Source organism: Mizuhopecten yessoensis, unplaced genomic scaffold (genome assembly GCF_002113885.1).
Source record: "Mizuhopecten yessoensis strain PY_sf001 unplaced genomic scaffold, ASM211388v2 scaffold8123, whole genome shotgun sequence".
In the NCBI taxonomy this organism is placed as follows: domain Eukaryota; kingdom Metazoa; phylum Mollusca; class Bivalvia; order Pectinida; family Pectinidae; genus Mizuhopecten; species Mizuhopecten yessoensis.
In genome coordinates this window covers 1,496,390-1,521,440 of record NW_018407390.1, presented here as the reverse complement: position 1 = coordinate 1,521,440, position 25,051 = coordinate 1,496,390, and the positions used below count along the sequence as shown (strand labels likewise).

At 34.6% G+C, this 25,051-nt stretch overlaps 1 protein-coding gene across 15 annotated transcripts in view; it reads left to right on the top strand.

Annotated features, from left to right (window-relative positions):
- LOC110455056 (nascent polypeptide-associated complex subunit alpha, muscle-specific form-like) overlaps positions 1-25,051 on the top strand; it is a 78,773-nt gene that overhangs the window by 45,098 nt on the left and 8,624 nt on the right. For 3 of the 15 annotated variants that reach the window (XM_021504974.1, XM_021504975.1, XM_021504973.1), the window contains 14 exons: positions 4,846-4,947; positions 6,681-6,833; positions 8,362-8,496; positions 9,752-9,841; positions 10,268-10,333; positions 10,876-10,962; positions 11,425-11,490; positions 13,086-13,160; positions 15,700-15,864; positions 17,521-17,622; positions 18,313-18,501; positions 19,389-19,610; positions 21,426-21,479; positions 21,984-25,023. In XM_021504974.1, coding sequence (XP_021360649.1) covers positions 4,846-4,947; positions 6,681-6,833; positions 8,362-8,496; positions 9,752-9,841; positions 10,268-10,333; positions 10,876-10,962; positions 11,425-11,490; positions 13,086-13,160; positions 15,700-15,864; positions 17,521-17,622; positions 18,313-18,501; positions 19,389-19,610; positions 21,426-21,479; positions 21,984-22,177 — 1,700 coding nt within the window. In that variant the 3' untranslated portion in view covers positions 22,178-25,023. The remainder of the gene's footprint in view (positions 1-4,845; positions 4,948-6,680; positions 6,834-8,361; positions 8,497-9,751; positions 9,842-10,267; positions 10,334-10,875; positions 10,963-11,424; positions 11,491-13,085; positions 13,161-15,699; positions 15,865-17,520; positions 17,623-18,312; positions 18,502-19,388; positions 19,611-21,425; positions 21,480-21,983; positions 25,024-25,051) is intronic. The other 12 variants (XM_021504976.1, XM_021504977.1, XM_021504980.1 and 9 more) reach the window with 12 other exon arrangements.

Sequence of the window (25,051 nt, the reverse complement as noted above, 5' to 3'; positions counted from 1 at the left end):
TTTTGTTTGCATGTGCATGGTCAATATCTTTACAGCAGTAACTCATCCTCCCGAGAACATGTGACTTTCTGTTGCGCAGTAGAATAATAATGACAGTTGCATTATGTTGGTGTTGCTAATACATTTTAAGCTTGTTTTTGAATTTTTTTTTTTTTTAACAAATGAATAGGTACCTACACCCATTGTTATAATTCTACATTCTTTAAGTCAAAACAAAACACCTCGTGACCCTCATTGCATGCATGTCTTCTTAGATCTTTTCTATTTCATAACAGATTTTGTTGTTGGTAATCTGAGTAGAAAATGATTTTTTCAAAACTGTCTAGGAGATCTGAGTTAAACTGAATGTTAGGAACTGTTGCGGTCGGCTTTCTGACCAGATTATTGGATGTGATATGTGATACGAAAAGTGACCGAGCGTTGATGACTTTGTGATAGTATGACGGTCTTTGTTGATGATCACACAAACGTATCTACAACATTCGTCAATAAAATAGCAAAATGAGTCCTGTGTTTGAGTGATCTAACTAGTCATGCTCGTGGAATATTTCACAGATGAAAAACCTCTATCAACCTCACTCGGAATTCATTCTGTTACATTCAGCGTGTTAAAAGAATTACAGATATTACATTAGTAGGTGTCTTAACCAAACCTTTCAGGATGATGGTGTCGGCTTCAGATTGGAACCACCTATTCATCATTGAATACAATTCAATCTTTCCTTTTGTTCTACCACTGTATCTGGTGTTGTGGTCTTCACTACCACAGTATCTGTTGTTGTGGTCTTCACTACCACTGTATATGTGTTGTGGTCTTCACTACCACTGGATCTGTGTTGTGGTCTTCACTACCACAGTATCTGTGTTGTGGTCTTTACTACCACTGTATCTGGTGTTGTGGTCTTTACTACCACTGTATCTGGTGTTGTGGTATTTACTACCACTGTATCTGGTGTTGTGGTATTTACTACCACTGTATCTGGTGTTGTGGTATTTACTACCACTGTATCTGGTGTTGTGGTCTTTACTACCACAGTATCTGTTGTTGTGGTCTTCACTACCACTGTATGTGTGTTGTGGGCTTCACTACCACTGTATCTGTGTTGTGGTCTGCACTACCACAGTATCTGTGTTGTGGTCTTCACTACCACAGTATCTGTTGTTGTGATCTTCACTGCCACAGTATCTTTGTTGTGGGCTTCACTACCACAGTATCTGGTGTTGTGATCTTCATTACCACAGTATCTGGTGTTGTGATCTTCATTACCACAGTATCTGGTGTTGTGATCTTCACTACCACAGTATCTGTGTAGTGGGCTTCACTACCACTGTATGTGTGTTGTGGTCTTCACTACCACTGGATCTGTGTTGTGGTCTTCACTACCACAGTATCTAGTGTTGTGGTCTTCACTACCACTGTATCGGTGTTGTGGTCTTCACTACAACAGTATCTGTGTTGTGGTCTTCACTACGATCTTCACTGCCACAGTATCTTTGTTGTGGGCTTCACTACCACAGTATCTGGTGTTGCGATCTTCACTACCACAGTATCTGGTGTTGCGATCTTCACTACCACAGTATCTGGTGTTGCGATCTTCACTACCACAGTATCTGGTGTTGCGATCTTCACTACCACAGTATCTGGTGTTGCGATCTTCACTACCACAGTATCTGGTGTTGCGATCTTCACTACCACAGTATCTGGTGTTGCGATCTTCACTACCACAGTATCTGGTGTTGTGCTCTTCACTACCACAGTATCTGTGTTGTGGTCTTTACTACCACTGTATCTGGTGTTGTGGTCTTCACTACAGTATCTGGTGTTGTGATCTTCACTACCACAGTATCTGGTGTTGTGATCTTCACTGCCACAGTATCTTTGTTGTGGTCTTCACTACCACAGTATCTGGTGTTGTGGTCTTCACTACCACCGTATCTGGTGTTGTGGTCTTCACTACCACAGGATCTGGTGTTGTGGTCTTCACTACCACTGTTTCTGGTGTTGTGGTCTTCACTACCACTGTTTCTGTGTTGTGGTCTTCACTACCTCAGTATCTGTGTTGTGGTCTTCACTACCACTATATCTGTGTTGTGGTCTTTACTACCACAGTATCTGGTGTTGTGGTCTTCCCTACCACAGTATCTGGTGTTGTGGTCTTCACTTCCACAGTATCGGGTGTTGTGATCTTCACTGCCACAGTATCTGTGTTGTGGTCTTCACTACCACAGTATCTGGGGTTGTGGTCTTCACTACTAAAAGTATGTTGGGTAGTGATCTAGAGGAATCGCTTCTTTAAGTAGATGAAATCATTCTAATAGTTTGTTTCAATATGTGCCATACCTTATTTTTGGGTTTTTCCTCAATTACTAAACGGTTATGTTACTGTATCTGTGTAGTGGTCTTCACTACCACTGTATCTGGTGTTTTGGTCTTCACTACCACTGTATCTGTGTTGTGGGCTTCACTACCACTGTATCTGGTGTTGGGGTCTTCACTACCACTGTATCTGTGTTGTGGTCTTCACTCCCACAGTATCTGTTGTTGTGGTCTTCACTACCACAGTATCTGTTGTAGTGGTCTTCACTACCACTGTATCTGTGGTGTGGTCTTCACTACCACTGTATCTGTGTAGTGGTCTTCACTACCACTGTATCTGTGGTGTGGTCTTCACTACCACTGTATCTGTGTAGTGGTCTTCACTACCACTGTATCTGGTGTTTTGGTCTTCACTACCACTGTATCTGTGTTGTGGTCTTTACTACCACCGTATCTGGTGTTGTGGTCTTCACTACCACTATTTGGTGTTGTGGTCTTCACTACCACAGTATCTGTGCTGTGGTCTTAACTACCACTGTATCTGGTGTTGTGGTCTTTACTACCACTGTATCTGGTGTTGTGGTCTTCTCTACCACAGTATCTGGTGTTGTGGTCTTCCCTACCACTGTATCTGGTGTTGTGGTCTTCAATACTACTGTATCTGGTGTTGTGGTCTTCACTACATATACCACAGTATCTGGTGTTGTGGTCTTCACTACAACTGTATCTGGTGTTGTGGTCTTCACTCCCACAGTATCTGTTGTTGTGGTCTTCACTACCACAGTATCTGGGGTTGTGGTCTTCACTACCACTGTATCTGTGGTGTGGTCTTCACTACCACTGTATCTGTGTAGTGGTCTTCACTACCACAGTATCTGGTGTTGTGGCCTTCACTACCACTGTATCTGTTGTTGTGGTCTTCACTACCACTGTTTCTGTGTTGTGGTCTTCACTACCTCAGTATCTGTGTTGTGGTCTTCACTACCACTATATCTGTGTTGTGGTCTTTACTACCACAGTATCTGGTGTTGTGGTCTTCACTAACACAGTATCTGGGGTTGTGGTCTTCACTACTAAAAGTATGTTGGTTAGTGATCTAGAGGAATCGCTTCTTTAAGTAGATGAAATCATTCTAATAGTTTGTTTCAATATGTGCCATACCTTATTTTTGGGTTTTTCCTCAATTACTAAACGGTTATGTTACTGTATCTGTGTAGTGGTCTTCACTACCACAGTATCTGGTTTTGTGGTCTTCACTACCACAGTATCTGGTGTTGCGGTCTTCACTACCACAGTATCTGGTGTTGTGATCTTCATTACCACAGTATCTGGTGTTGTGATCTTCATTACCACAGTATCTGGTGTTGTGATCTTCACTACCACAGTATCTGGTGTTGTGGTCTTTACTACCACTGTATCTGGTGTTGTGGTCTTCAATACTACTGTATCTGGTGTTGTGGTCTTCACTACTAAAAGTATGTTGGTTAGTGATCTAGAGGAATCGCTTCTTTAAGTAGATGAAAACATTCTAATAGTTTGTTTCAATATGGTGTTGTGATCTTCACTGCCACAGTATCTTTGTTGTGGGCTTCACTACCACAGTATCTGGTGTTGTGATCTTCATTACCACAGTATCTGGTGTTGTGATCTTCACTGCCACCGTATCTTTGTTGTGGTCTTCACTACCACAGTATCTGTGTAGTGGTCTTCACTACCACAGTATCTGGTTTTGTGGTCTTCACTACCACAGTATCTGGTGTTGTGGCCTTCACTACCACTGTATCTGGTGTTGTGGCCTTCACTACCACTGTATCTGTTGTTGTGGTCTTCACTACCACAGTATCTGGCGTTGTGATCTTCACTACCACAGTATCTGGTGTTGTGGTCTTCCCTACCACAGTATCTGGTGTTGTGGTCTTCCCTACCACTGTATCTGGTGTTGTGGTCTTCACTCCCACAGTATCTGTTGTTGTGGTCTTCACTACCACTGTTTCTGTGTTGTGGTCTTCACTACCACAGTATATGGTGTTGTGATCTTCACTACCACTGTATCTTGTGTTGTGGTCTCCACTACCACAGTATCTGGTGTTGTGGTCTTCACTACCACAGTATCGGGTGTTGTGATCTTCACTGCCACAGTATCTGGTGTTGTGGTCTTCACTAACACTGTATCTGGTGTTGTGGTCTTCACTACTAAAAGTATGTTGGTTAGTGATCTAGAGGAATCGCTTCTTTAAGTAGATGAAAACATTGTAATAGTTTGTTTCAATATGTGCCATACCTTATTTTTGGGTCTTTCCTCAATTACTAAACGGTTATGTTACACTCAACGTAAGTAACTACTATGTCATTAATATCTACCTCTCTCGTAAAATCAAAATTATCTTCTGATTAATAATATATTTACGTGACATATTAAATTAACCAACCAAAAGATTAATTACTTTGGAACTCTTCTGGAAGGCGATTTTTAACATTAAGGAAGAATAGATCTTTAAAGTAATATTCTATTCTATTCTCGATTGAAGATTACGACTACGAGGCTCCTGTCCCTCCGGTACAACGCCCTAAAACTGTAACGGGTGCCACATTGAAAAGTCAGATGAGAAAGTATGATCTGGACACTAAAGGTTTGATCTATTTTTCATATTTACATGTATATCAACTTTATAGAGCATATTTTAAATGTATTCATGTAGCACTGTATCATGCTATAGTTGTTTAAAGCTCAATTGAATTATTAAAGATATTTTCTTTGCTTATACTTAAATACGTTTTTACTTATTAGTTAGAGTTTTTGCTCCTCACAATGTATTAACATTATTTTTATTACATATATTTATTTATCAGATGGCTTATATGTTCAATTCAGCAACTGCAAAACCATGCTGTCATACAAATGGAAGTGCAACGCTGCCTGTACTGCATTTTTTAAAATTTCTTTTTCTGTGACATCACAAAACAATGCCATCAATTACACATAAGAATGTCACACGCTTCATGTGTATATTTCTCTTTCCATATGTGATTTAACACTTTCTCTCTCTTTTAAATATCAATTCACGTAATTTTCTGTTAAAATGGGTCCAGTTGATGACATTAAGCAATCTTTTCTATACTGATGTAATATATAAACATTAATGTATTTCATGAAGTTGGCGTTACAATTTTAAGGTATGATACATAATTGTTGCATTGCTGGTTTCTTTGTTCCAACCTTGTGACCCTTATTTTCCTACTACCTGATATATCTGTAGACTGCATAGTAATAATAAACATGTTTTAATATTAGTAAAATATTTTGGAATATGAAACGAACAAATCAGAAAAGAGTAGACCTAGCTGATTAATGTATGCAATTATACTATAATAAAAGACAAACCATCGTCAATCCGGCTGATAATCCAGAATTCTACTGCTCTTTATATTTACAAATTTTAATCACTTTCAAAGCATAATGGCATGCATATGGTTTCACTCATTAATATCAAACCTACGTGTTATGCCGGTTTGTATACGCCCGTCGTACAGTATTATACATCTTATGTTATCACGTGAAATAAGCGGGCAGGCGCGCACAGTGTCCGCTCGATATATCGAGTCATTTTCAACGGATTGAATATAAACTTCATAAAAAGTTTTATTAGTATAAGAGGTTTGACATGTTCGACGATAACTATTATTGTGCTGTAATTTACAGAGTTATGCCCCTCTAATCAGCTGCTTAAACAATGTCCCGCTCGATATCTCGAATAATTTACAATGGATTAAGTACAAACTTCACGGGGAGGTAAATTACCGTGAGTTCTCGAACAAGTTAAATAACCCCCATTATCCGAGTTATATTTAATCAATTGCGGAATCAGTGTCCGCACAATTTATCGAGTAAGTTTTAACATATTTACTACAAAGTTCATAGGAAGGAACATTTGCACGAGAGCTCGGTTGGATAATCACAGTTTTCCTACTATAATTTATGGAGTCATGCCCCCTTAATCACTGGTGTGAGTATGATCCTAATTATCTGACCGTACTTGATTCCCCTAGATTTCATCAATGCAGAACTATATGCATTTCCAGATGTTTTATTGCACTCATTGATCTACTAGTTTTGTTGAATTATTTATCATTTAACATTAATTACTCACACGATATTTTTCAATGATGTGAACAATTGCTCGTTCAACGTGGGACGGGCGTATTATGTACCGCTTTGCATTAACCCTTTCCTGTTATCGGAAACCCAATTTGTCCAGATTAACGAGGTTTGCTACGTCGGTAGTGTAAAGCTATGTATTAACAATTTTTCAGTCATGAAGGTCTATTATATCTTTGACCTTTTTATCACCTATTTGCACCTTAGAATCAGCTCGTAGCAACAGACACTTTCACCCTGACATGACTGGTAGCCATACCGTAGCCCCAAAGCGAAAGGGAGGCCGCCCTGAGCTGCCACCTCAAACACGCGTCAGTATGCCAGATCCGGGGCAGTTTCATAAATCTCCTCGCGCAGCAGGTACGTGACTGTGAACTCCTAATTACCAAAATGTCAGTATGTCTATAACAAGTTATATCATTTTTAGGCTGTGTTTTGTTAACAATGTAGTAAACATACATTTTACCTGAAGTACAAAAGTATACATATCTTACATGTACATTTTAACAATGCTAATAGTGTTTCATTTTCGCGGGTTGTTACTAGAGAAAATGGTGGGTCTGAAATTTAATTAAGATAGTTAACAGTCACAACAGACTTATTTCTCTAAAAAAAACACCGATTTTAATCGGGCGGACGGGGGATTTAGTGAAAATAACAGCCGCAAAATACAAGCAAAATATAGTTTTATTTTGCGTTAATGAATACCTGCTTAAACAAAATCTTTCTACAAGCCTCTCTTACAAGATATTAATTATTTGATATTGAATATTGCATACGAATACATAGGCAATTTATTGATGTTTAATCAGTAATCCAAATGTGATATATGCCATATAGACATCAATTAAACAAAACTTGAGGTTGTTTTCAAAAATTCAATATATCAAAAAATAAGGCATATTAAGAGAACGACCATTAATTCTTTTGTTGAAGTAAAGATGAGGAGTTTGTTGATAAAACCCACTATCTATTTAAACGCTGAACCGCTTTTTGGGATAACTTAAAGAGTATTCAAGTTGATTTGGCAATTAATTTAGAACACAACTATCCACTTAAAATTGTAGAGAAAGAAATGTTGATTAAACAGTAGACAAATTCATGATTCAACGAACCATAACCAACGAATCAATATTCCTTAACAATTTCAATTTATTGATTTTTGATAACAACGCATTATATCGCGGAAATTATTAAAAGGTGGCTTCAACATTCTTCCCCCAACGAAAATAAAAAATAAGATGTAGCACAAATCGTACATTTGTAACAAGATGCAGGGTGTTATCGTACGGAGGACCTACTAGCGTTTCTCCTTAGTAGCAGAAATACTACCAATCTTGGTAATAAGGATATATGAAGTAAGGCATTCGAATTACACATAAAGGTAATAAAATCCCACAGTTCACCCAGATGCGGATCAGGCGGATAAGAAAAGTCTTGCAAATCATATTTTGAACAGTTTTTGAAAAATGCCATGTCTCAAAATCAATAATGGCAAAAGTTATTTGGATTGGCAACAACTAATCAAATCTAGCTGTGTGCCACATGAAATGGAAGAAAACAAATTCAGATTACTTTGTATCAGTAATTCTATCCTTACCCCGGTAAATAGTTGTACTATCATTGCAAGCAACAATAGACATGCTCAGACAACGTGAAACTGTAGCTATTTTTTTTAACTAGGGTCTTAAAATAATAAATATTAAAAAAGCTCACCCCATCCTGAAATCACATTAATCAGCAGAGTTAAAGTTATGACAAAGATAGGAAAAAACATGCCTCTGATTTAATCTTCCCAAAATATATAACTCAATGTCGCTGACCGATGTTTGGGGTTTTGCAGTCTCATGTTTCACGATTCATTCGTTTTTTTTATTTACTGTCGTAGTTTCATGGCAAAAAGACTTCCATGTTCATCCTCAAACTGAAAGTCCACCTGTACGGCGAGAGGAAACTCCTCCACCTCCTTGTGAAGTTAAACCTGTTTTGGGCTATGAAAACGACCAACCTGGATTTGACAAAGGTATGTCGTATTACAATGATTTCATATTTATAGATGAGGTGGACCATCTCATTTATCAGACTCATAATATATCATACAAAATATTCTATTTATATGTCAAAAAAACCCCACGGAAAGTGTCGGTTTATAAAACGCTGAGTGAAACCTGATCCAATTGAGCTAACATCAACATTGTGTCTTCGTTTTTTTATAAATATTCATTTTAAAAAATGTCAAAAAAATATACAGAAAGTACTCATATTTGATACACATCACCTTATAATACTTTAACAAGCCTAACCTATCTACGTTAACGTTTCTAATTGTCTATGCTACATCGGATTTTACTATTAATATTACTTCTTTGAACCGTATTTACATTTAAGTGTACACACGGACATGTATATGCCAGTCACCCTCAAACTGTACATACCCATGTACCTAATTATAGGTACATACACATATTCCGTCTTTTCGTATTGCAGAGTTATCTTCTCTTGTGAACAGGTATTGATTGCTACGTCATTGGTTTGTGAGAGTAACGTCATCGATTTTTGAGAAAACGACGTAATTTTCTCACACAAACCAACGACGTAACAATTAATACCTATTCACAAGAGAAGATAACTCTGCAATACGCAAATACCGTCCGTCTGTCTGTCTTTCTTATTGTCCGACTGTCTCCACTAAGGTTAAAAAGAATGGTTGAGCTCAGTTTCCAAGTTATTAATTATCCCACATCAACTAAACTTGCATGACTTATGTATCAAAGGATGCTAATCACATGCGATGCTTCAGATACTGCGTCTGATCCACATTTTCCGCTTCACTGTCAAGGTTAAGAAGATAGGTTGAGGTCAGGCCCCATATGCACTATGGTTTAGAAGATTGGTTTAGGTCACTTACTAAGTTATATAACTACCTGTCCTACATCAACTGAACTTGGATGTTTTTTGTATCTCAAGGGATGCGTATCACATGTGATGCTTTACATGAAAATGTACTGCAGCAATCCGGCCATATCGCCATCGGCAATTTCTCTTTTTTCCTATTAAATAAAACACATTGTATCTGCTGCAGCCAAGTGGTTTGAGATTTAATCATAAATTTAACAATGTAAAACAAATCACACTATACTTGATGAAATAAACACATTTCTGCATATTTATTTAGTTTTTGCAAGCACTTGACATATATTTTGTTCAATTGTTGATGTACATATGTTTTGCACATTTAGTTATTGCACTGAATAGACGCAAACTGCATTCAATTACAGTGTTATCCGGACAAACAATGGCCGATGTTAGTCCAGAGATACCACCACCGAATTATAAGGCACCGGCTCCTCCTCCTATCGTGCCAATTGGTGTGTTGATATATATATACACTTAACTAACGCCACATATTATATGCTTAGACCTTTTCCCATTTGTCCCTTCCTTAAAGCAGTAATATTAAATTAATTCTTATCCAGAACACTACCCTGGTTTCACCGTTTACCGTTATCGTATTCTAAAGTAATCCTTTGTTTTATCAGTTTTACATTTTTCACCCCGTATAATCTTTTTTTTCATAAGTAGAAATAGCTAGAAACTAATATCACAATGAATCATATTAGGTTTTGAAAATAATACCACTTTATGTTTTATTCCTTTACCAACATGTTTAACAATAATTTTTGAATACTTATTTAATGAAAAGCTTATAGAATGAAACTGTGCCCAAGCTAGATTAGAGCTGACGTTTTATTTCAGTACCTATCTCTATCATATATACATATCCATATTTACAGAGGTAAAGCTACCGTCGAAGTCACCACCATCGTTTAAAGCACCAGAGATACCGTTGACCTCCCATGGTATTCATATTTTAACCCCCATTACTATATATCTAACAACTGGCATCCAAATTTCATAGATCCAACCGTTCTGATGAATTTCATATCCACCTTAAATAATCTATAACTTAATTATTTATTCTACACATTCATCTTATTGTTTGAGTCAAAACGATGTCATCTTTTGCATAATTGATTTATATAAGGTCAATCATTAGGTTGGATTTTCGATTATACAAAAATGTATTTTCATTTATGCTTAAAATACTAAAAAGAAGACATGCGCTGTAATGGATATACAATCATTTTGATGTATCTCCGTTGTTGAGGTTATTACATGGTTGTTATGATGTTTTGTTGTCTCCTGTGTTCCTATATTCTTCCTGTACGAATCTTTGGTTCGAAATTTGTATGAATACATAAATATATATATACCTATCCCAGAAAATGACATATACTTCTGGAATCTGGAATTTTCGATGACATATCACTGAGTCATGCTATGAAGCGTTTCTCTCTTTATGTGTATTATTAAACATATTATAAAAACCGTTAAATTACAGTAACTACTGGGAAAACAAAGGTCGTGAATACTACTGAAATATCACCACCACATAAGTCTACGCTTCCTCCCCGTGTTTCCCCAAAGGGTGTGTACCATATAAGCCTAACTAACACAACATATACACATATACTGTACTGTATCTGTCTTCAAACAGCTTTCATTGCCGGTAAATATTGAGGAAAACCTTCTTCAGTATTTTGTATAACAGCGCACTTTATTTCTACCGTTCTACCAGTATAATATGGGATGTGTTTAAAGTGAGCTAATGAGGCTTGACATTTATATCGCTTCATATATATATAAGAAGGCAGAAAGGCCTAGCGGACGATCTGAAAGATTTATGTTTTTATTCCAGATATGTTTATATATATATATGTATTTCACCATATATACATCAACATTATAATAACTTTTATTTTTCGCAATTTGTGCAGCATCTTAGCTGGATTATTGTTTTGTACTTGGGATTTGATATCAAGATAAATCATTTATGTAATATATTCATCTTTTGAAATCAACACTCATATCATTTCATGGAAATTTACAGACACAAAGAAAGCTTCCAGGGCACCGCCATCATTTAAAGCCCCGCCAATTCCTCCGACACGTCATGGTATTCATACAAGTATTTCCTGGTTCAATTTAACTAACAATAGTTACATCCAATTATAAACCATGTAATCTCATAGCACATTCCTGTCATTTCATCATTTTCTTCCCTTCAAACGAAGGAAGATATATATGTATTTATACTGGTTCTTCTGGGTTTTCTTCTAATACCAAGTAGTCCGGGTAGTAAATTTTAGATACTGAAAAATATCTTCATAAACCTTCAAGTATACTTGCATTACCCTCAGAGGACCTGCAGTGCAGTGGATTAAGGTTACAGTGGCTTTCATATCCATCAAAAATGTAGATTAAGAAATGCATCTGTTTCACCATTTTGAAATAAGTGCTTTTTATTTCAAACTGATGGCGCTTCAAGTATACCTGCATCATCTACAGAAGGTGAGCATTGTACTGTTAGTGGTTCAATGTGATCTTTAATTCTAGGTCAAAGGTCAACTAAGTGAACTTTTCCCGTCAAGTCTATCTGGAACGTTAATCTGTTCCTTGCTGTGTGTCGTGTTAATAATGTTACACCACAAGTTTTAAACCTTTGACAAAATCATGATTTATCGGAAAATTTCACTCTTTCAAATAAAATCATTTATTGTTATAAATAAGTGTTTTTCAATACCAAAACTTGTTTTAGATTTATGTTATATAACAAAACGAGTTTGTCTGAGGAATAGCACTTCCCGTTTATCATCCCTGTTTTGGTGTGATATGTGATTTTGCACAGTAGTTGGTTAAAAGTCTTTATTTAGTATCTGGTGTAGTGTATAATAAGAACGATTCATGTTAACAACTTTTCTTAAAGTGTGACGTGGGTGTAATCGTTGACATGATATATACATGCAGGTCATTAATATTTCGTATGTGAACAAAATAGTATCAAAACGTACCTAGATCAATATTGGCGTACACTGGCCAAATGTTTGTCAATCAATCAAGTAAGCAATTGAAGAAAGTTAATCCAGTAGCTATGTACTTGTTAGATAAGGCATATTCTATGCATACCTTATTTTAAGTATTTATCTATATATATTGCATTATATTTATTAGTGTATGAATATTTTGTGTTTAATTACTTAGCATATGGTATACAATTAATTGCATTGCAAGATGCTCTCTCTATGGTTTGGAATGTTTCAATTTTTAACCAATATATTGCTGTATTGTTGTCCGTGTTATTTTACATACGTAACATTATATTGTAAGTAATGCAATGCCATTTATTAACAATCATTACATTCGTATACCAATACTTGTGATATTTCATTTCGTATTCGTTTAGATATAGTAAGATATTATTTAGGCATATTTTGTCTCATGTTGTAATATTCTGATTCATTGACATTTCCTGAAAAACTGTCTTTTTTCTGAATCGCCTTTACATGTATACGATAGTTTCAAATGGTCTTCACCGATCATTTTGACTTGATGAACTCATAGAAAGTAAATTCTGCATGAAAAACCTAATTATCAAAACTAGACTGATCACACATACAATAATCTATAAAGAGTTACACGTGACGCTTCATTATGACAAATCGGAAGCTAAATTAACTGTATTCCAGACTAATGTAATTATATTTTTAACAGAGAAAGCAGACCAATCCGTTCCAGCTCTGGGGAATCCTGCGCCTCCCCCTCCTCCTCCACCTCCTCCAATCATAGGTATATTTAAATATCAGTTAAATATAGATATAACAATAAGAAAGCTTTCTTTCTCAATTAATATGATTCTTCCTAACAAATACTAATACATTATTAATAAGATAATTGTCACTGGAACTACAATGTAGGGAAGCATTTGTTAAAAAGACTAAATCTGTTGATGTAGAAAGCCTCTCAAAGTAAATAATTCTTTAACATTGGCCATCTCGCCATTTTAGGATCATCAGTGGTACTAAGTTTAAACGAATGATCTTAACAAATTATCATGCTATTTAGGCATATGCAGATACTTATATTACAATGAATATATCATATGCAAGACCGCAACTAAAGACATTTCCCGAAAAGAACCCCATTATGTTAACACATTTATTTTGTTTATAAACAATACAGATAGGGCTATTAGTTAAACGAAAACATTTATGACTTCCCCGTGGTCATGTACACTTTAGGTACACTTAAACACAGCACAGTTAGAGCAATGTCGAGTATTTTCAACAATAACGATAAAATACAATATTTTACGTCAGATTACTATCAACCAACATATTTTGAAATAATAATTTCACTCTGTCGGTACAGCATCGCGAAGTTGTGATATTTTGTCCACATCATCAATACGCAGATGTTTACAGGATTCTTAATTTTAATGACGTCAAACATAAGCCCTCACAGTACAACTTGATACTGAATGAAGACGTGGGTATCAAAGTCCACTGATCATAGCTTTTCCTTATTCCTGGTTCAGAGGTTCTACCTTCTGAATAGACTTGTGTCTTGAATATTCCAAGTTTAACAGTGAATAACGATTACTGTTGGAAACTTTACCAAAATCGAATCGCCTCCAATACACTCTCACACTATACTTCATGCTTCTAAATCATGTGATGATGCAATTGATAAAAGATAGTTATCAACCTTTATTCTAAATTTAAAATAGTTCCTAGAGATACCTATGAAATACCATTCATAATTAATATAAATTTCATTATGAAGTGCACCTGTCTCCACTATTTAAAAGGAAAGATAAGTAGGTTGTTTATATCTAGCCTATATCTACATATCAGTGAATGGAGTACGTGTATGTCTTCTCTGTGTTTTCCCAATGAATCATCGTGGAGAGACTATCATAATGATATTATATACACCTTAAAACCACTACTACAAACTAAAAGTGTTCTATACTATATAGCCGGCGTTAATAATACATAAATATATAGTGGTGCTGTCATATGTTCTAACAAAAGTTACTATTGATAAATCTTGAATTCCTTTGGGAAGACCATTTATAATATTATAGACCATGTTTGGTCTGCCGTCCTGTTGTTGGAGAGAATCTTGTAAATATAAACACACAACGAGAGTTATCTCCCCTGTACCATTTATTTTATGTTATCTCCCCATACACCACATTTTTTATTTTATTTTATTTATGTGTGTAATCTATATTGTTGTTTCTAATAATTTTAATTTTACATACAAACTGCTTTTCGATCTTTCCTCGGAAAAAACTTATCTATGCCTAACCTGTTGGTCAATCTTTTTCTGTACCATCATTTGTTGAAAAGAATTCTTAATGCACAATAAGGAAATGTATTATACTCTGAATCGGTATATTCCTTAAGTAACTATCCTTGAATTGTTACCCAATGAAGTCTGTATACGGGACTATACTGGAACGTAAAGACATACTGCTGTTTTTCAATAATCATTTCTTTTCTTTTGGAACAATCGTATTTGTTGACGTCCTCATCGCTGGTTTTGTGATGATATCCTGTCACATTATTGTTCTGTGTTTAGGGATGTATCCGTTTAACCCTTTCACCCCTATGCAACTTTAATAAACTCTACCATAAAATTGATATGAATGAGTCCATTGTGGTCTACAGTGATGAAAGGGTTAATATAAAAACATATTGCTATTTTGTTCTAAATCTTTTTATATTTTATATTTACATGTTTGCCTGTTTGTCTTCTTAATTTTTATTAACTCAACTTGATTTTCAATTCAAAATAAATATTTCTGTTTACGTTAAATAGAACATGCTGTATTTGTGACACTCTTTTTATCCGAAGATACAATCAAGTGTCTGTCTGTTTGTCCTCTCAAACCTTTGAAACGGAACTCATCTTGATTAAAAACTGGCATCACTAAGTGTTTGAAAAAAATACGATGTCATAATATCCGTCTCACAAGGCGAAACCAAATATATATTTTTTTCTTATAAATTAGTAAATAATAATCTTAAATTATATAGATTATAAATAACAGACAAACAGAAATCCATGTACTCACTCCAATTAGAATAGGCGAGTGACGAGTTTCAATGTGTGTATTATAACCTGAATAATATTAGTTGATTTTTTGTTTTGTTTTGTTTCTTATTGCTAATGTTTTTAAACCTTATACGTGTATTTTAAGATTTTACATCAATTTTCAATAAGTGGACTATCTTTATTGACGTTGTATAAATGTGAAACCCGCCTTAACTGAATTGTAATAGAGTGCTTATTTTCCATTGCAATATATCATCTTCAGGATCTGGGGGAACTCCAAGTAAGTCCTCTGACACGAAAAGTAATAAGATTTTGGTCACAGGAAGGAAGGGACGGTTATCAAGTGGAGACTACGATCGTGATAACGTGGCTCGCAGGATGCCCAATGCACGTCGCCCAACCGCTCCAAATATATGGGGAATGCCGGGTAGTTAAAATACACATGCTACATGTATAAATATATCTGTGCTTGGTGTACCAAATATGGTGGGATGCTCTGCTGTCGGTGACAGTAAATTGTATAACTGATATAATTGTGGGTATGGCTTTTTCTTGTAAGTGTTTCGGCGTGGAACGCTATATAATGGAACGTTATCACGGTGCGTGCAAATGGTGTATATTAACCAACTCCAACTCCCTTTATGTATGTCCCTGTATATTAAGATATTTCACTTCTGTATTTTTTGTACTTAATGACTATTTACACGTAGTTAATTACGTTCAATCTGCATTACTCAATCGAAGCTGAATGAACGTTATCTTACACAAGGACCTGTAAACTGGAAGTATTGAGATAACTGTTTCATGAAGTTTTATATTTCATCATTTTGATAACTGGCCATTTAAAATTTGATACACAGGGTACATTGTATATTGAAGTTTTATTTTTAGAGCACTTCTGTTTGCATTTTTTGCAGTTCAAAATTTATTTAGCTTTATGCATGACAGCTCTTGGCATGTGGTGTCTTAATGGACATGTTATTATCATTATTAAACATATATCAATTAGAAATTGTAACTTTGCTAAGTGAATATGAAGCTCAGTCAGTTTTTAAAATATGGTAAAGGGTAGAATAATATTAAAAATACATTAATCATCACCAATGACACTGTTATAAAAACATTTTCTAGACATATATTCCGAAAAAATATTTTAATTCAATTTTTTTATTATAGCGTTTGTAGTATTTTCAGGATTTAAAATCAATAGCGTTGAAATGAAAAACTAATATGCAGCCAGTGGAGGTAACCATAAGCTAGACAAAAACCCCATCCTTGTATCATATTTTCTATATACATCTGTTATAACTTTAGCAATGGTACTCTTTGCCTTAAATGTATATTCAAGTATCCATGAGCTATTTAGTTATGTCTCATCTACATTGAACAAACTATAGTAAACATTAAACATTTCATCGAATGGAATGATTCCTGATTAAGATGTAAAAGTTCTAGCTGAAAATTTACACTTTAAATACTGAATGTTAAAGCATGTAGAAAAAAATTGAAATAGTACCTCTCATATATTCAGCATCAATTGTGTTATCTTTTGCTTTGTATATATATTCAATTTCAGCATTTTATGATGAGAACCTCGTAGATCCGAAAATAACATCAAAAACTCACTTATTTGGCATTTGTTTTCAAAATTGTTTTATTTTCAAGTAGCAATGATGTAAACATAAGATTGCTTTATGCCAACGAGGTTTCACCGCTGTCATATAATTCTTTATATTAATTAACAGGGAAAATTACTCATTAAGTACGTGTATGTAAAAGTTATATTTCAGTTGTAGTAGTTGGACCACGTTAAAGCCATCTTAAGTGTTTTAATATCAATCAATATCGGAACATTTATTTTAATCAAAATTATCTTTCTTCGAACATCCAATTTTCGTTAAAGCTACATGTAAATGAAGCCATGCCTTCGTTTTAAATATGAGTCGGATTGTTTCCTTTCTGACAGCGTACATGTTACACCATTCACGTAATCATTACAGGAATGCCAGAACCTGAACTAAAGGTGGAAAGTGTCGGCTACATTCTACACGTTAATATATTTATGTTTTCGCTTTTCATGTAGATGGCAGAGACAGGATGATGAAGCTACGATCCCAGTCTGTACCGAACTTAGAGGATCAACTTAAAGGTGTTCACCTAAACCGCAACCCACTTAATGAAAGAGGTACTTTTTTTTAAATTTTCTTTAGCCTGCATGACGTGACAAATTAAGGGTAATAAGTAAGCTTTAATCCAATGCCAATAACATTTTCTACGTACTCTTGATTTGTATGTAGCATGAAGAGTTTGTCTTGTGCTTGCCGCTGCCACATGTTTAATAGGTCACCCTGTTACAGATCTTTGCAAAAACAATTTCTCTATAAGTATTAAAAGGTAAATCAATAAATCTGTAACCTTTGTTCAGTTAGTTAATTTGTGTGCATGGGCTGCAAGGGGTAAATGTTGAAGTCAAATAAGCCAAGGCTATTTAATTGAAATTCACTTGATCATAGACAAATGAGAACGACACATCAAACTTCATAACAACGCGGTGACAAATGATAACAAAACATCAACTTTCATTTTACGATCGACAGTATTTTTTTTATATGAGACTGATGGACACTCAGTTTCTTTCTTTTTTATTATCAAGGGACATTATATCCTCCAGTAATTCATTTCCTCTTCAAACAATTTCAAAATCATGGTAAACCGGGAAATCAGTTTGAATACAAATATACCAATGCTAAATGCCAGAGTCGGCATAACACACGGAGAAGAACTGGTTCTAAAGACTGTGTGACAGAAACATATTTATAAGAAATTATTAATATGACACGTATTCTATGATTCTTTGGTATTTCCAATTGGTCAGTGACTACATCCGTTATTCAACGAAATCCACCTAAATCCGTCTGCGCAAAACAGAGTGTAATTTTTGACAACGGAAGGGATAAGTCTGAAGCGAAAGCCATTGAACCAGGTGTTGATGCATCTAATCCTGGTGGCGTGGGAACACTGTCGAAGAGATTCGCCAAATCTAGTGCTGCTAAACAGTATACCGGTAAGCTAGTTATACAGTAACAAAATAAAAGAAATATAATAAGAGAGCCTAGCAATACATCTTCAGTACACTTTTAACCAGTGTACTTTAGTTATACTTGTTGAATAACTTCAATCGAGATCATATATTAGTTGAAGATAAAGGTATTAATGTTACGTTTTGCATATCATTATGCTTGGACTTAGATTTGTATTCATATCTAGAAACTGCGTTTCGGAAAATAGTATTAATAATTGGCTTTAATAAGCACTGACTGAATGAAAATAATACATAGCTTTGCATGTGTAGTAAAACAAGATATTTATATAAATGTAGCTTTACATAAATGTGTAAATGTATTCCATATTTTGTATATAAGCATGTTAAGCTTTATGTATGCTGTTAACTGCAGTAGATAGTTGTTTTAACTCAGGTACGGTTTAGCACGAGGATAAAGGTTTATATATACAAATACGAAACTAACATTCTTACTAGCAAGTCAGACACTGAAAAATTGATACTGTATGTAAATTCATGAATATGACATAGAGTTTATATTTTCTTTGATTAATGCGTCGAAAATATTATTTTTCCAACCTTTACAGTGAAATGGCTTCTGATGTATAAAAACAATTAGGCTGACAGTGGCATTCACAGTAGATTAAAGATTGACGGTTACATACGGTGTCATGAAACAACAAGATATATATAGAAACAAGAGTGATTTTCCCAGCCTATCCTTTTTTTTTCTTTTTTTTCTTTCTATGTATACAACCTTTCTTACTAACTACGTAGACTAACATTACCTTAACTCATGTTCTACATTTTGTGTGTTTGAATGACTATATATGCTCCGTCCAGAAGTACCTGTATCCATTCTGCACCACTCAATAAAACCTTTTCTTTAGTTAACACACGACATAGTCGACAAGCTGACCCATCACCCACACTCACACCTCAACGCCCGACTTCTACCTTTGATCAACTTTACATAAACGATGTAATGGAGGAGGACATTTATGCGAATGATCAATTGGATGAGTTTCTCGCAAATGAGGATACTGGGAACGTGTATACAAATGAAACGCCATGCTTTATTGAGCCTATTGAGTATGTCAATACTCGGCCAGGTGAGCAATAGAGGTCCGCATGGCAATACGTGTTAGATTTTTGAGTGGCTTTGTGTGGATGCTTTTTAGTATATTTTAAAATCCATAGATGCTACAACGACTGGCGGTACTAGGAAGCCCGTGGTTAGGGGAGCCACGGAACTAGGAAGCCTCGGAGTCTGTCTGTGGATCTTAACAAATGCCATTTCCTTTGGTTTAAAAAAAAAGCTTAATATCGTGTAACATTAAGCCCAACATTGTATATATATAACTACAAAAATATGTTTTTATTAATCGTTTTTCATACTGTTTTGAGTAAATTACAGCGATTGTGTTCATTTTTCACATTAGGATATTTTTTTGTCCCTCTAATATTCGTTCCATTAATCCTTTTTGCTAAAACAAACCACATGTTGGTTTTTTGTACATATATGACTTATCTGACAAACGCACTGCCAATCATCGATATATATATATAAGTAATTATCATAAAGCCGTTATTATTCTTCATTCTTATCTTTGATAATAAAATTAGCATACAATTAATTTGAGCCATTTACAGTTGATGTATTTCTTTTCAAGAATAACCATATAAAATAATTCATCCGAGATTATCACGTCCAGTTTAAAAGGATTATATTATTACACAAACAATTTTTGAAACGAACGATGTATTCTGTGTTTGGAATACAAACGTATATTTTGTCCTTTGTCATATGTCCGTCTTCCAAAAGCTCTAACGTTATTGCTATGTAATATGCATGCGCTTATTATTTACTAACTCACTAATACATCACAGTATATAATGAAACATTCCGATAAACAAATGAGGACTTCCTCAATGATATTTTTATGACAAACAATAGCAGACACTTGATACAATTTTAAGGCATTATCCACTCTATGACATCAGTTTACAGTGGTATATCCTGGTATTTATGACGTTGATAATGGTGGTAAATTGTATTGTAAATCTATAAGAAGTACGTGTGATTATTTGGTTTATTCATATGACTGTGCTGTGTTACTATAATCAAACATTGATTACACGTATTGTTTTAAACCATTTGATACAGATCCTTTAATCACACTAATCAATTTAGATCATAGCTGGACCGGAACGGATTTTTATCAGTGGTTATCTACTGATTACATTCAGAAAAGAGACAAAAATAAGAACGACTTCTAAATATCAAGCGCCGTTTTACTCTTTGTCAATGAGATATCATTATCCTGTCCACGACGACGTTTTATCAATGGCGTTCCGTTGAGGATATCAGGAGGTACATTGTATAATAACCTGGAAAATCCTGAGAAAAGTTGTGCAGGAAATATAAAAGTTATATAAAAAACGATTGTGGGTTTGTAATTAAAACAGAATCACTCACATATCAGTCCTAACGTTGCAGTTAGCACTGTTTTACTACTGTGTGAACGTACACAGTGATGTAGTCGTCCGCGCACACATTGTGCTATCAGGTACGTCATATATGTTATGATATACAATGTGCATTTCTATCGACACTAAAACAAAGGTTTGTAGTATTTTTTGTAAGTACTAATTTTAGTCAGCCGTCTTTGTTGGTAAGAACACCGGTTATGTGGTTTCATGCGTTAACTATTACACTACAACGTTTAACATAAACTATAATTAATTTGCTATGATGAAATATATGCAAATGGAATAAACAAAAAAGTAGTCAAATTGTCAAAGGCTTCCTCCATCAAAGATGTAAACAATCACATGCTTTCTTAAGATGTATGACATTGTTTCATTCTAGTTAGTGGAAATGAGTAAGCATTTTGTTAACATTGTAATTCTGTAATGTATTTCAGGTTCTTCGACAACACAAAGTAATAGCGCGTCTGCGAGTTGTGTGGATACCTCAGGTAAATACACGATACTGCTGCAAACAGACAACAATCTCCTTATGTTGTGTCAACTGTTCCGATAAAAAAAGTCAACAACAGCAACAATATTTTATAGCATACTTATGTCGTGCAATATATTAACCAGTCACTAAGGTCAGTTGTAATTACGTCTAAACAACAATGCAGGTGATATTCCTTGGTATAATTTTTTATTCTATTCAAAATTTAGAAAAATCAAATTTCATGTAAGAGTAATGAATATCTGATAGATTAACGTCAAATGATACAGGTGGGTTTATTTCATTTCATTCAATGACCTGCCTATGTTGAGTGATAACAACTGATCACATTGCGTTATATAAACTGATTATATTGTATTATATTTACTGATTACATTGAAATATTAATTACTACATTATTATAGATCAACTAGTTATATTGATTGTAAATTCTTTTAAGATTTTGTAATTGTAAGATTTTCCTTGTACAGTGTTTGATATTATTTTATTTTCTATTGCATAGGCACTCCATCTGTGAGAGCATTACAGGAACTATTGAATTTAAACGAGGTTTTGGGCTCCCCTGGCCTTCCAATAACCCCTCAAGTAACTTCCCCTAGGGTTCGGATTGGACGAGACATCCCCCTACCCGCCATACCAGTGGAAAGTCCGCAGGACCCGAAAGACGAAATATATGATTATCTAGAGGACAGTTAGATGTACATATTTTCTCGTAACTTACTGTGTATTTGACGCTTATTGTGAACTGTATGGTAACCAATAAAACCGTTAAAAGTGGAGAGAGGCGTAATGTGCCCAGTGCTGACGGTATAGTAACTGATAAAACAGTATACAGCAGAGGTGAGTGAAAGGTACCTAGTGCTTACTGTATGGAAACTGATAAAACAGTTAACGGCAGAGGTGGGTGTGATTTACCCAGTGCTGACTGTATGGTTACTGATAAAACAGTAAACGGCAGAGGTGGGTGTAATGTACCTAAAACTGACTGTATGGTTACTGATAAAACAGTATACAGCAGAGGTGGGTGTAATTTACCCAGTGCTGACTGTATGGTTACTGATAAAATAGTATACAGCAGAGGTGGGTGTAATGTACCCAGTGCTGACGGTATGGTAACTGACAAAACAGTATACAGCAGAGGTATAATGTTATGACTACTTCGTACACCGTACTGATGGAAAATAACTTGTTTATAATGAAAGTAAATATCTGTGATATTAACGGATTCCATTTTACATGAAGTACACGTATGGTAAGAAGTGCCAGTATATTTAATAAGGTTTTCTCCGACATTACCGATACAGTCGTACCAATCACCTTTGTCCATAATTTTGCTATGATTAGTAATTATTTTTTTAAACAGACTCGTTGCTATTTACGATTTCTTGGTATGTTACTTACATGTAAGACTTTCAAGGTGACACCTGACAGCAGAGCTAGAATGTTCCTTTCCTTTTAAACGGTTACAATACTAGAAAAATAACAAACAACCTCACTAACGGGAAAATATCCTTTGATATGAAATGCAAGAGAAAAGGAATCGTGATAATGAAACATTATCAGTGAACGTATGGATATTTTGCCCAGATTATTGATTGAGCTGAAACATATCACATGGCAAAATGGCTGAGGAGACAACGCCGAAATGTACTATTGTTATTTACACAAACATACCACCTCCATTTATCAAATATTTGGTATGAGGTGCTTTCATTAATAGCATGAATGTGATGATGTTTATGCATAGTATTAAGTCTTCTTAAAGAATTACAAAAAAATGATATATGTATATAGTGTATATAGGTAAATTGATATTCCATATGCTATCTTACGTGATAAATATCAATTTAGGTAGCATAATGATATTCTAACACACTCATGGTTTGGATTGATACTTACAAATACATGTCCAAGTTAAAGAAAACTCGTATCTTAATTCAAAATGAGTTTTTCTTGATTGTTGAAACTGTATAAGAAAACATAAACATTCTTTGATCCAAATTTATTAAAATTCGACGAAAGACAAAAAAACAAATCCTAAGAAAATAATCTAGAAATAATATAGAATTCAAAAGTTTACTTAACCGTAAACTTGTGATCAATGTAATACGCATTTTTACAAATATAAAGTTCATTACCGATATAGATATAAAGCTATCCGATTCATGGGGATGTCAATAACATATATATATGACGACTCATATGTCCATTTATGTAATACACTGTAGACAACAGTTTGTATCGCAATTGTTAAATCATTATTATTATTATGTGAATACTATATATTCTGATGCAGTAACACGTAATTGGTGATATGAAGAGTATTACCAAACAGACAGAGAAGAAAGAGCAATTACAGAAATTGGTAACACTAAAAGGATTTAATGCAAAATCGTAAACGTTCGCTTGAGTAATATTTCCCCTTTGATTTTTCTCAGACGGTATTGCTGTGCGGAAATTTTCGAATTTGCATTACTGCTTACTACACATTTCATATAATATATGAAACGTCTTATGTGTATAGATAGGTGCAGATTAAATAAAGTCAAAAGTAAATAAAAAAATCTAAATTGGAAACATGTACACTTGTACATTATAATATTTTTTTCTGTTTGAGATTATTACTATTGTTTTTTTTTATCTTAAAGTCAAAAAACTTTTGACAAAGACTCATTAGGTTACGAGGTTTAACAAAATAAGTAAAAAATCAAATAATGTTATTTTTAATCAAATGAATTCCAAATTATAAATTTATAATGTTCAAACAGGTGGTTTTCTACAACAATGAAAAAACCCACTATGGCCTAGTTTTGCGATTTTGGGGGATTTCCTGAAGGTGACAATTGGCCCAAAATGGGAAATGAAATTAATAAATATTGATTTTTTAGTGAAATTAAATCAATTTGTGCCATTATTTGGTTCAAGTCATTCATCAATTGTATAATTTATTCATATTTCCATTCATGAAACTTTGTGTTAATTGACCGTAATGATAAACTATGTCATAAAGAAAAATGAAAAATGGTTACTTGCTATTTTGTCTGTACATTTCATGATCAGTTAACATGTCACAGCACTTTGATTTTAATTTTTATGCTTATAGCAGAGTAATCTACAAGTATTAACTCTTACCTGAACAGGTTTTAGGTGCTGAGGATTCAAACCAAAGGTCATTGCTTACATGTATGTCAGTACAAATAACGGTGTGTGGTAATTGAGGGTTCCATTGAAAGGTTACAGGCTGTAAGCACAGGTTATTGTTTTCGTCACTATAGTCTACAAAAGTAGAGTGTTGTCCCAGAGGATTCAATATTTAGTATCACGGTTGTTATACAGGATATGGTAATTAGAGGTTCAGTAGTAAAGGTAACGGGTCGGTAGCAATCTAAATATTTTGCTTACATCACTTTACTTCGAACAAGTGTTATCATTGAGGGTTCAGTGTAGAACGTCACAGGTTGTAAGCAACTAAAGGTTATTGCTTATGTCACCTTGCTAAAAACAGGGTGTTGTCATTGAGGGTCCAGTATCAAATATCATAGGTCGTAATCAACCAAACTTCATTGCCTA